Source organism: Homalodisca vitripennis, chromosome 1 (genome assembly GCF_021130785.1).
Source record: "Homalodisca vitripennis isolate AUS2020 chromosome 1, UT_GWSS_2.1, whole genome shotgun sequence".
In the NCBI taxonomy this organism is placed as follows: Eukaryota; Metazoa; Arthropoda; class Insecta; order Hemiptera; family Cicadellidae; genus Homalodisca; species Homalodisca vitripennis.
The window spans coordinates 11,788,276-11,803,569 of NC_060207.1; the positions used below are offsets into that span (position 1 = coordinate 11,788,276).

The 15,294-nt window shown below is 35.0% G+C and overlaps 2 protein-coding genes across 7 annotated transcripts in view; both read right to left on the reverse strand.

Annotated features, from left to right (window-relative positions):
• LOC124357136 (rho GTPase-activating protein 39) overlaps positions 1 to 1,980 on the reverse strand; it is a 45,286-nt gene extending 43,306 nt beyond the window's left edge. For 4 of the 6 annotated variants that reach the window (XR_006921925.1, XM_046808638.1, XM_046808650.1 and 1 more), the window contains exon 1: positions 1,661 to 1,980. Coding sequence is in view for 5 of the 6 variants with exons in the window: in XM_046808638.1 (XP_046664594.1) it covers positions 1,661 to 1,674 (14 nt within the window). In the remaining variant the exon portion in view is untranslated. The remainder of the gene's footprint in view (positions 1 to 1,660) is intronic. The other 2 variants (XM_046808657.1, XM_046808628.1) reach the window with 1 other exon arrangement.
• Positions 1,981 to 7,994: 6,014 nt separating this feature from the next.
• LOC124357158 lies at positions 7,995 to 10,762 on the reverse strand. Its single transcript, XM_046808669.1, has 2 exons — positions 10,066 to 10,762; positions 7,995 to 9,784 (listed from the first exon to the last, which is right to left on the reverse strand). The coding sequence occupies exons 1-2, from the start codon at positions 10,299 to 10,301 to the stop codon at positions 8,050 to 8,052; spliced, it is 1,971 nt and encodes a 656-aa protein (XP_046664625.1). The 5' UTR covers positions 10,302 to 10,762; the 3' UTR covers positions 7,995 to 8,049.
• Positions 10,763 to 15,294: the final 4,532 nt, after the last annotated feature.

The window sequence follows — 15,294 nt, forward strand, 5'->3', positions numbered from 1 at the left end:
TATGGGTCAACCTCGATTTTTCTCATATTAAAATATAATGTTCCAATAGTCAATTAGAAAAGGAAATGACTAGAATTTCTTGCCGGAAAGCAGTTATAGGGAGCAGGCAACCGCCAGACGGTCATATATTGCTTAGGGTTACCTATTAGTGATCAGGGGCACTGACGTGATCTGGGCTTCAAATTTGGAACTACTCGAGTTAATTTTTTTTCTAAAAGAGCAAGCAGCGCGAAGCGCTGTGCAGCGGGCAGGCATCGTGCGTGATCCTTTTTTTTATTAAAAATTTCTGATAAATTGTTATTACATATTACAATATAATGTAGGTAATGTATGTAAAACAATTTTAAACACATAATTACATGCTGGAAAGCAAAGTAAACCAATATAATCCGCCCAATACAAAATCTCCGTAAAAATCTGGTAAAGGAATCTGTGTCATTCCTTTGGCCTGAATCAATTCAGTATAGACGAAGATCACGCACGATGCTTGCCCGCTGCGCAGCGCTTCGCGCTGCTTGCTCTTTTAGAAAAAAAATTTACTCGAGTAGTTCCAAATTTGAAGCCCAGATCACGTCAGTGCCCCTGATCACTAATAGGTAATTCTCGCGGTTGCCTGCTCCCTATAACTGCTTTCCAGCAAGAAATTCTAGTCATTTCCTTTTCTAATTGACTATTGGAACATTATATTGTAATATGAGTTCCCTGCTCCCTATAACTGCTTTCCGGCAAGAAATTCTAGTCATTTCCTTTTCTAATTGACTATTGGAACATTATATTTTAATATGAGAAAAATCGAGGTTGACCCATATATTGCTTAGAATTACCTCTGACTTTAATCTAGGTATTATTTTAGAAACATCGATACCGATTTATAGTTGTGTTATTCGATATATAAAGTATCGATGATTGAAATAAGCAATATAAAAACCAGGTCCGATTATCGTACTCTGCCCCTATATTAAATTTCACATGTTAAAAATTTGTATGACATTTGAGTAATGGCTACCACAAAGTATGATGGTAATACGCATGTGTTATTTGTGTCAAAAGCTACAAGATATGTTTATGCTTATAATTATTACCAAGTACCTAAATATTACACTGTTTTGTTTGTTACATTTTATAAATACACATAGCCTGAATAATTTTTGATTCATCATTAAATTATTATCTACTTTTTTAGATGTATAAACAACTGAACTGACAATACAATTTGAAATACCAATAACATAATACAGTTCGACAACCAACATTTAGGTTTCGGTAGTTTAGATAATTCTTAATATCAATAATTCAAATATGGTGGTGGCCACTTATTATACTGAATCCTTATTTTAAATCCTTATTTAATCCTATAAGACTACTTAGCCTAGTTTCCAGGTATTGTGAAAGAAGCTAATCACATATTAAAATTTGTATGAAATATAACTTAAGCTTTAAAGCTAGCCACAAATCAAATTACTTGACAAGTCAGGGGAAAGATAGGCTACACATCAAGTACAATATCTTGTCAATAGAACCAAGTATACAAGTTTAACTGCGGGTGAAGTTTCTTCTCAAAGTAAGGGCCTAGCCCAAAAATACTGTATCACAAAATAGCGTATTGATTAATACAAAAATCAACACTTAGGCTTTATGTCAGTACATATGATGTAAATACCTTTCAGATGCCATTTTGATGAAGGTCCAAGAGCACAAAATATACAAAAAATTGTCACAACTATTTAATTAATACAACAAAATCTACAAAATTACAGAACACATCTTTATTAGTTGCCATTTCTCAAAACTAATCTGAACAATGCAAGCACTAAAAACATTTGGGTAGAAAACTACACCATAATGTTAAGAAATGATGTAATTCATCTCAATCAAAAACAAATGAAAACAGCAACTACTAAATAAATAGATTTTGGACGTACTATAATAACAGTAAAAGGCTTAAAATGTGATAAAGATATTGACTAAAGTGCTGAGTTGATTTTTTAGTATTCAGCTTTTTCATTAAATTCGGCATATCACAGAAGACTAAATCGGCTTTCATGTTAAGATATACAAAGAGTATACCACATAATATTCATATGTATACATAATACACATGTAGTGAATATGATATAATAAAGTCTCAAGTCTCTCAACAAATTACATTCCGAGTATAATTTTATCAAATCTTGCCAAAGCATTTGAAAATTTGTATCTGAGAAAATACAGTTTAAATATAAGCACATTCCCTGCGATAACCAACATTTTTCGCCTCTGGAAGATCTTTTAAGCTACTACGTCTTTGTCACTTTTTCCGAGATCTAAGGCATTTTCCATTCGACTTGATTTCGATGCTAAATCAATTGACATGACGTACTATCACTTTCCCATCATCTTCAGCTGACTGACAAAACAGTTTTACCTAGTGTTTTCTAGTCCGCTATTTTCTTCGAATTGTTTGTTCAAAAGTTTTATTTAAGTGTTTTTAATTATTGTTTTTTTAACTTTTTACCGTGTTTAGATTGTATTTGTTTGATTAATTCACAAGATTCGTTCACACAAGAAATTTGATGTTCAATTCAAATATTGTAAACAAAGGCTTAACCTAAAATGTTTTAAACCTACTCCTACCGCTATGACAGCCAGCCAGGCTAATGAATTGTTCCCGCTCGGACAAAGTTTTCGACGTTAGACATGAATGAAATGCTAACTGTTCCTCTTCCCGATAACAACAACGACTTCGTGAATCCAAAAAAAGCGACATATTACTAAAACTGCAAATGCTTCTCCACCTCCTAAGAAGTACTACCTCGATGTGAGTGAGATTCATTCAAAAAACCAATTCAAGATACTTGAACCAACCCATACCAATGTTGCAGATCATAGCTACTGTCTTCCTTCCTCACAACAAGGACATGAAATGGAACAAGGATCTCCTGATGATATATAAGAAAAAATAAATCACGATCTAAGATCCCACCAATATTTTTGCGTGACGTAAATAACCACCAAGAAATAATAAAAAGATATTAAGTGTAATGTAATATCAAGTTTTCACAACTGAAATCAAAGCTAAATCGATCAAGATAAACCTAACAGAAATAAATGACTTACAGGAAAACTAACTAACTTTTATGAAACAAATCAAAGTAAAGTTTTTCACGTTTAAAACCTTCCCAGGACAAAAACCTTGAAGTGATCATTCGTAATGTTCCCTACTCTCTAACTGACGAAGAAATCAATCAAGAGTTATGTGACAATGGGTTACCCGACCATTAAAGTATCAAGATTGTTCAACAAAAACAAAAGTCCAATGCCACTCTGTTTTGTAGAGCTGGAGAATTCGGAAAGTGGTCGTGATATTATGAACCTTGAACAATTGTTTCACGCCATAGTTAAAGTGGAAATTAAAAGGAAGTCAAAAAACATCCCACAGTGTCTGAGATGCCAAGACTTTGGTCACACAAAAAAACTTCTGCAAACTGGACCCTCGCTGTGTGCGGTGCTCGGGATCCCATCTCTATTCAGACTGCCCGGTCAGTAAAGAAACCAAACCAGTGTGTGTTAACTGCGGCGAGGAACATACTTCAAATTACAGGAGGTGTAAATACTACCAGGGCATCAAGCAGAAATTGACCGGTCGCAAGAAATCCTCCATAGGGAACGACCAAGAATCTCGTCCACAAGTTACAACGACACGACCCCGAAAACTCAACGAACCTAGGGAAAACTCAACCAAAAATCATCTCCACCTCGATCTCCGTTGAATATGAACTCCCCCAGCTATGCTGAGGTGGCTCATCCGTCGTACATTCCTTCAACTGCAAACTCCGTAGAGGATCCACAATCTCTGGAAGCAGGTAACATCTCAGGTCTTGACGAAATAATAAGCAATGTAGTAAAAATACTCATACCCCAGTTGAAAAAGGTTATTCAGCAGGTTATTGCTTCTTTCTTTAAAAATGCCGTGACTAACAATCAGGCCCCAACTCTCTTTAAAAACTTAATTGTTTCTCAATTGGAATGCCAATGGCTTGAAAGACAAAAAACATCTCTTTACAGATTTTCCTAGTAAGACATAATATAGATGTTGCATGTGTCACTGAAACTCCAACTTCCTGCCCAATTGATAAATTTAAAAATAAGTGGCTATTCTATTTACAGACAGGACCGAGTGGCTCCTCATGCCTCTGGGGGTGTCGCAATTTTTGATCAAAAGAAACATAAACACCACGAATTTCTTGCTCCCCAGTTACAAAGTTTAGAAGCTGTTTCCATAAAAATAATTTTACAAAATGGACTCAACTTTTCATTAGTATCAGCCATACTTACCTCCTAACAAACGTTTTGTTGATGAAGATTTTAAATAGGATTCTCTATAATAATAGTCCTACTATTTTAATGGGAGATCTAAACAGTAAAAACACTTTATGGGGATGTCGCACTAATAACCCAAAGGGTAATAAATTGAATGACTACTTGATGCGTACAACTATTAATATATCTGCTCCTGTAGAACCAACATTTTATCCGTAGCAGAGAAACCAGCAACCTGACATATTAGATATTGTTTTTGTTTAATAATTTCATGAACCGATAGTACAGCAAACCTTATGCGAGTTAACGTCTGACCACTTACCAGTAATTGTAACTTTTTCAATTAAACCCGATTTTACCAATCCTCCATTGAAACTAATAAATGGTAAAGTTGACTGGGCTGTATTTCATAACGAATTAGAAACTAATATTATCTTGCCGAATTGTTTACAGTCTTTCGAAGATATTGACAACTGTGTACTACAATTCACTGAGCTGATTAAAAATTCGGTTAAAAAAGCAGTCCGCAAAACAATCACAAACCATGTTTTTGTCCTAATCGCCCTCCGCAAAGAATTCTTAAATTTAATTAAAGAAAAACATGTTTTTAGGAGACGGTGGCAGAGACACAGGCATCCAGAAGATCGCATGCAGCTTAACAGGCTCATCAGGAAAATAAAATCAGAATTAGATATTTTCAAAATTAATGACTATCCAGAAATATTTGAGTGAAATAAACCCAGGCGATAGTTCAATGTGGCTGGCAACCAAAAGAATTCTTAGAACGCCTTCTACGATCCCTCCCCTTCAACAAGGCCAGGAGACGTACCAGAGTGACTCTGAAAAATGTGAGGTTTTTGCGAATTATTTGAAAATGCTTTTTCCCCTAACCCTACTGATTAATTTGCAAACTGAAGATGAAGTCAACAGGTTTTTAAATAGCACAATCTTATCTTGAAGCTTCCCACTCAGTATATCTCAACATCTGAAATTAGAAATGTTATCCAATACCTACCGTTGAGGAAAGCTCCTGGGTATGACTTGATAACAAACTTAATATTAAAGGAACTCCCGCCAACAGCCCATCAGCTATTAAAAACTTTATTTAATGCATGCCTACACGTTGGTTACTTTCCTAAATCCTGGAAACATGCTGAAGTTATTGCTATCCACAAGCCCGGTAAGCCTGTTAGAAATCCCTCTAGTTTTACAGACCCATCAGCCTACTACCCACTCTGGCAAAAGTATTTGAAAAGCTAATACAGAAGAGACTATGCAGATTCATTGAAGATGCTCAATGTATTCCTCCCCACCAATTCGGTTTTAGGGCAAAACATTCTACTACCGCAGCAACTTGCGAGGTTTAACACAAACAATAGTGCAAAGGGTTTGAAAATAAAAGACACTCTGCTGCTTTGTTTCTGGATGTTGCTCAGGCCTTTGACAAAGTATGGCACAAAGGCCTTCTGTATAAAGCTATTTCAAACTGGACTTCCAAATTACTTGCAAAACATCATCGAATCATTTTTAGAAAACCGGACTTTTTCAGTAAAAATAAATTCTACTCATTCCACTGTTCGACAGATCCGGGCTGGTGTGCCAACAAGGCTCAATTTTAGGACCTATCCTGTTTAATATGTTCATGCATGACCTACCCATTCCAGCTCATTCTACGCTTGCTCTTTTTCGCTGATGACACTGCCTTGATTTCCCAACATCAAGACATTGACACAGCAGTTGACATGCTTCAGACTGATACAGACCTACTGTTGGATTGGTTCGTTAATTTGGAAAATCGCACTTAACCCTCTAAAATGTGAAGCGAAAATATTTTCGCTAAGAAAATTCAATCCCTTAAGGAATATAGAATTCAAGATAACATCATACCATGGAATAAAAATGACAGAACTGTTAAATATTTGGGTGTCTTATTAGACTCTAAACTTACTTATATAAACAGCACATAAATTCAAAATTAAATCAAGCAAACACAAGATTGGGCACAAATGTACCCAATTATCAATAGAAGATCATCTCTTAAACTTAAATGCGCTCTTTTAATCTACCAAGGAATATTCAGACCCCTCTTAACTTATGCTTGTCCAGTTTGGGGTCCCTTGCCTCCATAAATCAAAAATGAACAAACTTCAAGTATTCCAAAACAAGTTTTTGAGAATAGCAACAAATTCTCCATGGTTTGTTAGAAACCCGACAGATTCATAATGAATTAGAAATTCCGACCATCTGTGACTACATCCGAAAACTAAGTGCTACATTTCTAGAAACTCTGGACCAATCAACAGGTGCTGTCCATTTTAACATTGGCCAAAGAACTGTCAACAGAAGACTGAAAAGCACGTCTTGTTCAAGACATTTTATTATAATTTGAAACTTACATTGTTTGTCAAGTACTAATTTTATTGTTTATTTTCTGTTAACTGTATTATGTTATAGGGTGTCTCCATTGGAGCAAAACCCACTAATGTTAATATTTTCTATGTTCTTCTGTTCTCTATGATTCAAACTTCTGTGTATAATTATTTACTTGTAGTAATTGAACCAGAAATAAAGCTTTTGAAAAAAAAAAAAAAAAAAAAAAACTTTCCCATCAGTAAACCTACAACCTCACATATTTCGCAGACGTATTTGAAGTTTCTCACAATAATATCGACTGAGTCAAATCAGACAAACATAGGACATAAGTGAACAATTTTTGCTGGCTTTGTATATAAGTGTTCCTACCACAGGTACAAAAAACGTGTGATAACAATGGGAATTATGAAGTTAGCTTAGATGATTATCAGATATCAGACCACAGACACAGTTTTCTCAATTTCAAATGTCTGCTTTCCAATAAGCTCAAGTCAGGCAGTCTCTACTGTAGAATTTAGATTCTTTAACAAAATAAACATGCATGTTTTTAATAATGCTGTGTTAGCACAAGTGTCTGCGTGGTGTGACTTAGTTAAATTCCTCCCGTCAAATGAGGGGGTATTGCAATGTTTTAGTAATGTTAAATACTTGTTTGACCTATTATTTCTTGTTAAGGCTAAGTCAGTGCCAAATTGTGGTAAAATTAAATTTAAAGCCAACAACTGGTATACAGCTAAACTTGGACAGATGAAATATGTTATGGCACTACTGATTGATCTACATAAGACAAGACCTGATCTTGGCCCTTTACTGAGTAACCTTAAGGAGTACCATTTAAAGCTTAAGTTGGCTAAGTGAACAGTTAATGCAAAATACATTTGAGTCGCCAAATGCCAAAACAAGCTAAATCCACTCTGCAAGTTTTTTAGATAAATGCCAAAAACTGATTGCTTTTCTCACATCCATTACATTTTTATGATTTTTGTTTAAAAAAAAAGGTTAAAAAATTAGTTATATTGTTTTAAAATTGCTAAAAAATGGTACAAAAGTTATAATTACTGCAGCCGATTAAATATATGGCATAGCTTGTTTTGGAACAGTAACTATGATTTAGCTGCTTTTGGAAACTTACTCTCCGCCATTTGCTTTTTAACTTTGGTTCCAAAACCAGTTAAATTGCGTTTACCATTCCAAAATAAGTTAAAAACAGAACCTTATATTATTAAATCATTTTTTCTCAAAACATTGTAGCCTATATTGTTAGGTAAAGTTAGGTTAGGATTAATGAACACAATCGTATTCATTTTCAATACAAAACCATGAATTTATTTATCTACAGAGTTTATAAAATAAATGTGTCGTTTATTAAAAATATTTTCACTCAATCATAGGCTCATCCTCTTCATTTATTTCAAAATCTTCATCATCATCTTCTTCGCCTTGATTGGTGGTAGGTAGCTGGAATAAGTCCTTGAAAAACTTCAACTTTGGCTCCCGTTGCCAGTCATTTCCATAGTGGAGATTTAGCAAGCATTTCACATCATTGATTTTTACTTGTTTCACTGGGTGTCCTTCTTGTATCACTCTCAAAACTGCATTGTCAAAATTTTTCCCCCTTTTCATTACTGACTTACTCTCGCCGATTTCAAATACATAGTTTGCTTCTCCTTGTACCAGGATGGAGTTTGGATTACTTTTACTTCTTGAAAAGATAAATTTCTTGGCCTTTTGAAATTGAAAATGCCATTGTCCTGGTTTTTTTAGAACAGCATCGGTTAGAGTTTTCCAATCACTCACAGGGCAATCCGTCCCAAGTTTCACAACAGTACAGTGCTTTTCAATTATTTCAGTGTACTCATTGGGATTGTTGATTACACTCAGATCTTGAAATTTCCTTTCAAGTACTCCAAACACTCTATCAGGGGGAATGAAAGAATGGCCGACTACCGGAAAGAGTAGTACAACTTTAGTAACATGTTTAGGTGCATCTTTCAGGAGCCAATGAGCAATCATACCGACAACAGTTGTGTTCTTGTTTTGGCCACCACAGCCGTCAGAGAAAAGTTTGACTGTGGTGACATTTTCCATGTTAGCGCTTGTTAACCTGTGGTAAACAGCAGATGCAATTTGACTGGACCCTTTTGCATACTGGTTTTCAGTCCAGAGGTAAGAAAAGGTGTTTTCTGAATTCAAGAGGACTTTAGAATGTCCCTCACAAATCACAAAATTATATAGATATAGCTGGCGCTTATAGTATGCGGCTTGGTCCGGTATTTTAGGAAGGACAAGATTTTTCTGACAATCATAGCTCAGAATAAGCTCTTTATCATTATTTTCTTGCAAAAGTTTGTAGAATTTGTCTGCACGGACTTTGTGGGCTTTTAGGTTTAGCTTTAGTGTTTCACGCTTGCCTGCATCTTTTTCTGTGGCTAGTTCACACTCAAGCCTTGTGCAGGTTGAACACTTATCAGTGTACGGAGCGTCAAAACCAATGTTAAAGTTCTCAGAAAAAACCAGCCTGAAAAAGTCATACTCACACTTTAATTCTTCAGTTGGATGCTGCTCAATATACATTTTCCACATTTTTGTAATGTTAAGCTCACTTGGAAGGTATTGCCTATGCTTGTTTTTCGCTCTGCAATAGTGTTTTTGTACTGGAATAAATGTTTTAATAAAAGATTTGATGCTGTCTTTCTTTATATTATATTTATCAACTTGGCGTGCTCCTCCACGAGTCTCCAAAGGTACGACGCCTGTTTCCAGGTACTTTTTGCAAATCAATTGCACTCGGTTTTTACTCTCTTGCAAAATTGTAAGTAGTGCTGCCCGACATACTTTAACATTCTCAGTTTTGTTGTTCCTCATTTTAGGTAAGAAAAAGTCAGTACTTACATTTCTTTTTGATTTGATACCTTCTGGAAGACGAGTACTTTTTGCTGAGGAAACAATGACGTGCTGAAGAATAAAATTCTTCTTTGATTGAAGGTCAGCGTCTTTATAGTATTGCTGATGTATCTTTCTAACATCCTGCAGGGAAAGTTCTGCGCAGCGGTACTTACTTTTGGCCGAATGTTTACAACTAGGCATCTGTGGAAATCCCTTCGGGCGGTGTCTAAAACAAAATAGGGATTATTAGTTCTCCTATACCTTTAAAAAAATACTAACCTGTAATAAAAACAAATTATAGATCGCAAACGTTGTCAAAAACTGTTGTAGTTAAGTTAGGGCCTAAGCTGAATTACTTTAGGCTGGTTGAGATTAAGTAGTTTAGTTGCGGTTATAGGTTAGTTTAGTTGAGGTTAGGTTAGCTTAGTTGAGGTTAGGTTATTTTAGTTCAAATGAGTGTTAAGATTAGGCTAGTTTAGTTTTCTTTACCAAATGTTGTTAACTTACCTAGCAACTTTTGCAACAGTTTTCTTCCATGCTCTTTCGTTTTTCTTCCTTTTCTTTGCCAAAGGGCCAGGCATCTCTTCTACCAACTCTACTTGTTCCACATTTTGTGGAGTTTCCACTGTTATGTCCATTATATTGACATTTTCTTGTTGAACAATTACAACTTCAGCATTTATAATATCAATACCAACGCCTTCACTACCTTCTAAAATACCTCCTGTATGTTCAGCCTCCATGTTTATGACACACAACAAATCAGGAGCTTTTAAAATAATGTTAAATAATTGAGTGCTATTGCTTCTTATAACACTATTTTAGCCTTTGAAATTTAAAATTAGCCAACAAAATAAACAATTAATTCAGAAGGAAAATGATCAGCAGTTCCCTATAGGAAAAGTCTTTTGGGATTTAACTTATTTTGACACAGAAACATGAAACATTGTAAGTTATTGTAGTTTGATATAGCTGGTTTTGGAACATTGTCATCTGTGCAGATATGACTGTTTTTGGAACCGAATGGCTATAGGATATAACTGATTTTGGAACAACCTTCACTTTTAAATATTAATTTTAAACAGTTTTTAACTGGTTTTGGAACATTTTGAAGTGACAAATCTGTAGCCTAGGTAATACAGAACTCAATGTCATCAATATCTCAACTTTTTTAAATTTTGGATTTAGCCTGTTTTGGCATTTGGCGACTCATTTCAAAGTTTGCTAATCCATGTAAAACTGCGTGGAATCTTATTAACAGGAATAAACCTCACAGTGCTTCTCATGATAATACTTTTGCCTCTGCTAATGACTTTAACGATTCTTTGATTGTAATGTTGATAAAATTGTTGATATTGTAGGCTAAATTATGTAAATAATTTTGATTAGTTATTGAATGTTCCAAATGTAGAGTCGGTTTCAGAAGTGGTAAATCCACAGTTCTTGCTGTTGAGACCCTTCTGGAAAGGATTCTTAATTAATAAATAAATCACTGTAAGATAATGTGGTATTTTGATAAGGGATTTATTTAATTAAATACAATTTAACACATTAATTACATTAAATTAATTCATCGTATTGATGCCATTAATTAATATCAATTACTTATACTTATATTATTACTTATATTATCAAGTAATAATAAGTATAAGTAATTGATTGTCAATTAGTTAGTCGTAAACATTTATGTTGTAGTTCATTAGCTACTTATTTATGCTTGTATTTGTTATTTTCCTATAAATTATTGTTCTGTGAATTGTGTAATGTTTACTTTTTTTATTTGCAAAGTTAATGTGTTGCGTAAAATTACCTACTAAAATTTGATTAAACTTTATTAATTTAGAGAATGTTGACTGCATGTATATCACTGAACTCGCTTTCGTCTCACTGGGGCTACCCCCCTTTTGGTAACTATTTTGGTGTTTGCCATATTTGGGGATAAACTGCATTAGATGATTGAATTTAGAGATTAAGTATTGAAGGGAGTTAAGAAGAACGAAGGGTGTGTTTACTTATCTTGATTTAAGACAATTTATTTTACTTCCAGGATATTTTGTGACTTAAAATTGAGTTAGAACTAAAAGATATTTTGGTTACTTGAAGAGTACGGTACTCGACCAAAGGCAACAATAATCATCATAACAATAAGTTTATCAAGGTATTTAATTTACCCAGGAGATTATCTGGAATGTCAGAGAGGTTCCCCAGGACTGTTAATGTTAATGGGAGATAAAAGAACAGGGGTTGTCTTCCTGAGATAGTACCGTCTGTTATGATAATAAGTTAACCAGAGAGATAGGTATCTCGAAATGGCTTTTCATCAAACGGTTGAGTTTACAGGATATCTCCCTTAACCTGGGGCTTAAGGGTATTCTTTATCGGCAGAATAAATTGACCAGGGGTTTAATCATAGAAAATCATATGGGAATACCACAGAAATTTCCAATAGGAGGAATAATGTTAACGGGGGTTAAAGGTAAAGGGAGTTCTTTCCAATAGGGAATTATGGCTGTTATAAAAATAAGTAAAAACAGAACATAGGTATTCGGAAGTGCTTGTTCAACAAATTTGTGTAGAAAATTAAATTTTGTTAATCGATCGTGAAGCCTTATTTGGGGTAGGGTTATTGCTTTGCCTGCTAGTGAGCTTGGAATAATATACTGTACTGGTCGGCCATTCTAAATTTCTTACAGATATTGACACTTAAATTATCAGCAGAATGTATTTATCAGGTGGTTTAATTCGTCCAGGAGATTATCTGGGTATAGATGGTCATCCAAAAAAGTTAAAACCTCCTTGTTCTCATGGAGTTGAAAAAAAACAAAGGGGTTCTATTCTTGAGGGAACTGCATCTGTTTTTGAGAATAAGTGTACCAGAGGGATATGTGTCTCGAAAGAGGTTATTCATCAAATAGTTGAGTTTACAAGGTGTTTACTTTAGCCGGAGGTTTAAGCCAGTAATCTTTATCAGCAGAATAAATTGGTGATAAACGGAGGTTACATAACATGGAATAGTTTTCTGAAGGCAGTTGTGACAGTTATGTTAAAAAGTCCTCTGTCCTTATCTAATATGGCTTTAGTGGAGGTAAGACTCAGTGTCCGCATGTTGTGTGGTATTCGTAAATCTCTCCATATCTATCTACTAATTCCACTAAAATTATGATTTTGAGAACGTTTTTTGAATTAACAATAAGGTTACTTAAACGCCCATAAGAGCCCATGTTAACTTTTTTCCATTTACTCCGAACTTATTGTAGCTAAATTTCTCAAATGTTTACTCTATATTTTTAAGTTTATTTAAAACGCTGTGAACCAATAAAAATAATAAAAACTCCCAACTAAAAAATATTTTCAATAAAAAAGTATATTGATTTTTGTTTGTTTTTAAAGTTATGTTATTTAGGTTAATTCTATTAATTATGAGTATAATTTGATAAATGCTGGTTCCACATCTCCACTGATGTGTAGTTAACCTGTGGTAAAAATTTGGTTACGATATCTGTATTAGTTCCTGAGATAATGGGAAGAATATGTATAAAAATACGGTTTCTGGGAAAACCCACTTGAACATGAGAAAGGATATTTATTCAATAAACAGATAAACAATTCATCTTACAAACATTTAAAAGGCTTAAGGTGCATACTCCATTGGATCACCTGGTTCCTGAAGTAGGCTGGCCCTCTTCTTACTAAGGCTGGCTTCTTTAGTTGCTTCTAATGCTACTCTGTCCGAAGTACGCACACGCTCCGCGTCAAGTGATTTCAAGGCGTTGATCGTATGTTCTCCATAGTCGCTGAACCCAAGTTCTTTTAGCACTTTCAGCCTTGATATGTTACCATCATTGAAAGATATGACTGCCTCTAACACTCCAAGCTCTAATGTTAGTCTACCTACAAATACGTTTTTTGGTAGCCTATTCCATACTATATGGTTGAATGCTTCGTTCACATTCTGAGTTTTTCCGTGGAGACATCGCTTGAGCAGTTTAGGTTTGGCTAGTTGTTGAAAATCAGGCTTGATGACTTCCATCACAGCAACAGGGATAGAGTTTTTATGTTTGTAAATAGCTAACTCACCTTTTTCTTCGGCTTGCCTGTACTTACACTAGGTGTCCGGGGGCTTTGGACAGAGCCCATGATGAGGCAATTCGTCGCACGATACTTTATGATAGTAAATAGCCCAGACTGTTTTTTGCATTTTTTAGGTCTGTGCAGTTGTTTCTGATTGCACTGTTGTAATATGTCTGTAGCTCATCAATTTTTTTATCGGATAGACGGCTTCTAATAGACCTACCATCGGATAGAGTTTTTGTTTTACAATTTGCCTTAGTTGCTCTCAATCTAGAGCCCATTCGTTTCGCTACATGGTTTACGCATTCTATTTTTGAAACCTTTAGGTCATCATAGGGGTCACTTTCAACAACAGCTAAAAAAGCTTTAGAGTCTCCATCTCCCAACATTTCTTTGTAGCGGACCCCCCTCTTCTCAATAGAACATACAAAAAGTGTGACTGCAGAAGCACTTTCCATTCCGCCTGATGAACCTTCATAATCTTTCAGGCATTTTGCTTTGTGAGCTTCCATTTTATGTGCGTAGTTTTCAAAATTAGAAATCTTCGAACATCCACTGCAAAATTTAGTAAGCACATCAACATCAAGGACTTCTCCGGTGTCGATACTCGTAACCGTACAACAGCCGTTCTTCGATCTGAATCCCTTCTTTTGCCATGTTCCATCGTAGGCTTTACTAATATCTGAGCAATTGTCATTATTAATCACTGCCTCTTTGGTTGCGTCAACCATAGACTCTTCAGCCACTAAGCTAACACAATGCCTGAGTGTTTACGTATTTTTTGCCTAGTGCTTGGCCTAGGCAAATTTAACATTCCTCAAAGAACCTTACCTCCTTCTCCGCCCTTTCCAGTGCATCTAAGGCCATAATACATTCTCATATTTATCTCAAAATAGTGCTCATTAAACTTAGGTTGACACTCATTCGAAGTCTAAAAGTTTTTAGCTGTATCACACTTCAAACGTGAAAGCGAAAGCTGGCAAGCAAGACCATTACGCTTTTCTTCAATTTCAAGTAGCCTAATTTCACCTCGACAAACTTTGCACACAGCAAACTCTCTAATGGCATCTGATAATATGACCATGCTAATAATTATATTCCTGTTTTCACCCTTGTACTCATTGTAGTATGTCGATTAAGCAGAAAGTTTGGTTTCAGATGAGCTAGGTGGAGTTGGCTTAGGCCTACAATTTACTATGGGTTGGCTAGAACTGGATGATGCTCCTGACTCAAGTCCTATCACTTTTATAGTATGTTGATTACCTTTGAACTTTCGTGTTTTGTATATTCCTTTTGGAGGAGTCATTATATCAAAATCACAACACGAAATATCACTTCAAACCAGACTAATAAACTTAGGAGCATAAGAGCACAACTGTCTAAACAATAATAGAATAAACAATAACAATACCAAGGTTTGATGGTTATTAGTCAACTTTTTCTATTCTTGTTGGCAGCTGACAGCACACTAGACAGGGAAATAGAAAATCAAAGTCACCTGAACACAGTAAAGGGGCAAAGTAATGCTGTAAGTTTACTATAAGAAGTTTCATGCAAGTGAGTGCGCCTTGGTGACATAAAATTCCTTGCATACATATTTTTTTAAATAAAATAAATATACTTCTAGTGGTCAGAAATTTATAAACGACCCAGATTATTGTTCAG

Bases quoted from the DNA above. Each gene is read 5' to 3' on its own strand.
- LOC124357158 (XM_046808669.1), bottom strand. From the start codon at position 10,301: ATGGAGGCTGAACATACAGGAGGTATTTTAGAAGGTAGTGAAGGCGTT. The intron at 9,785-10,065 runs GTAAGTTAACAA...ATTTTGTTTTAG, and splicing joins ACTGTTGCAAAAGTTGCTAG to ACACCGCCCGAAGGGATTTC.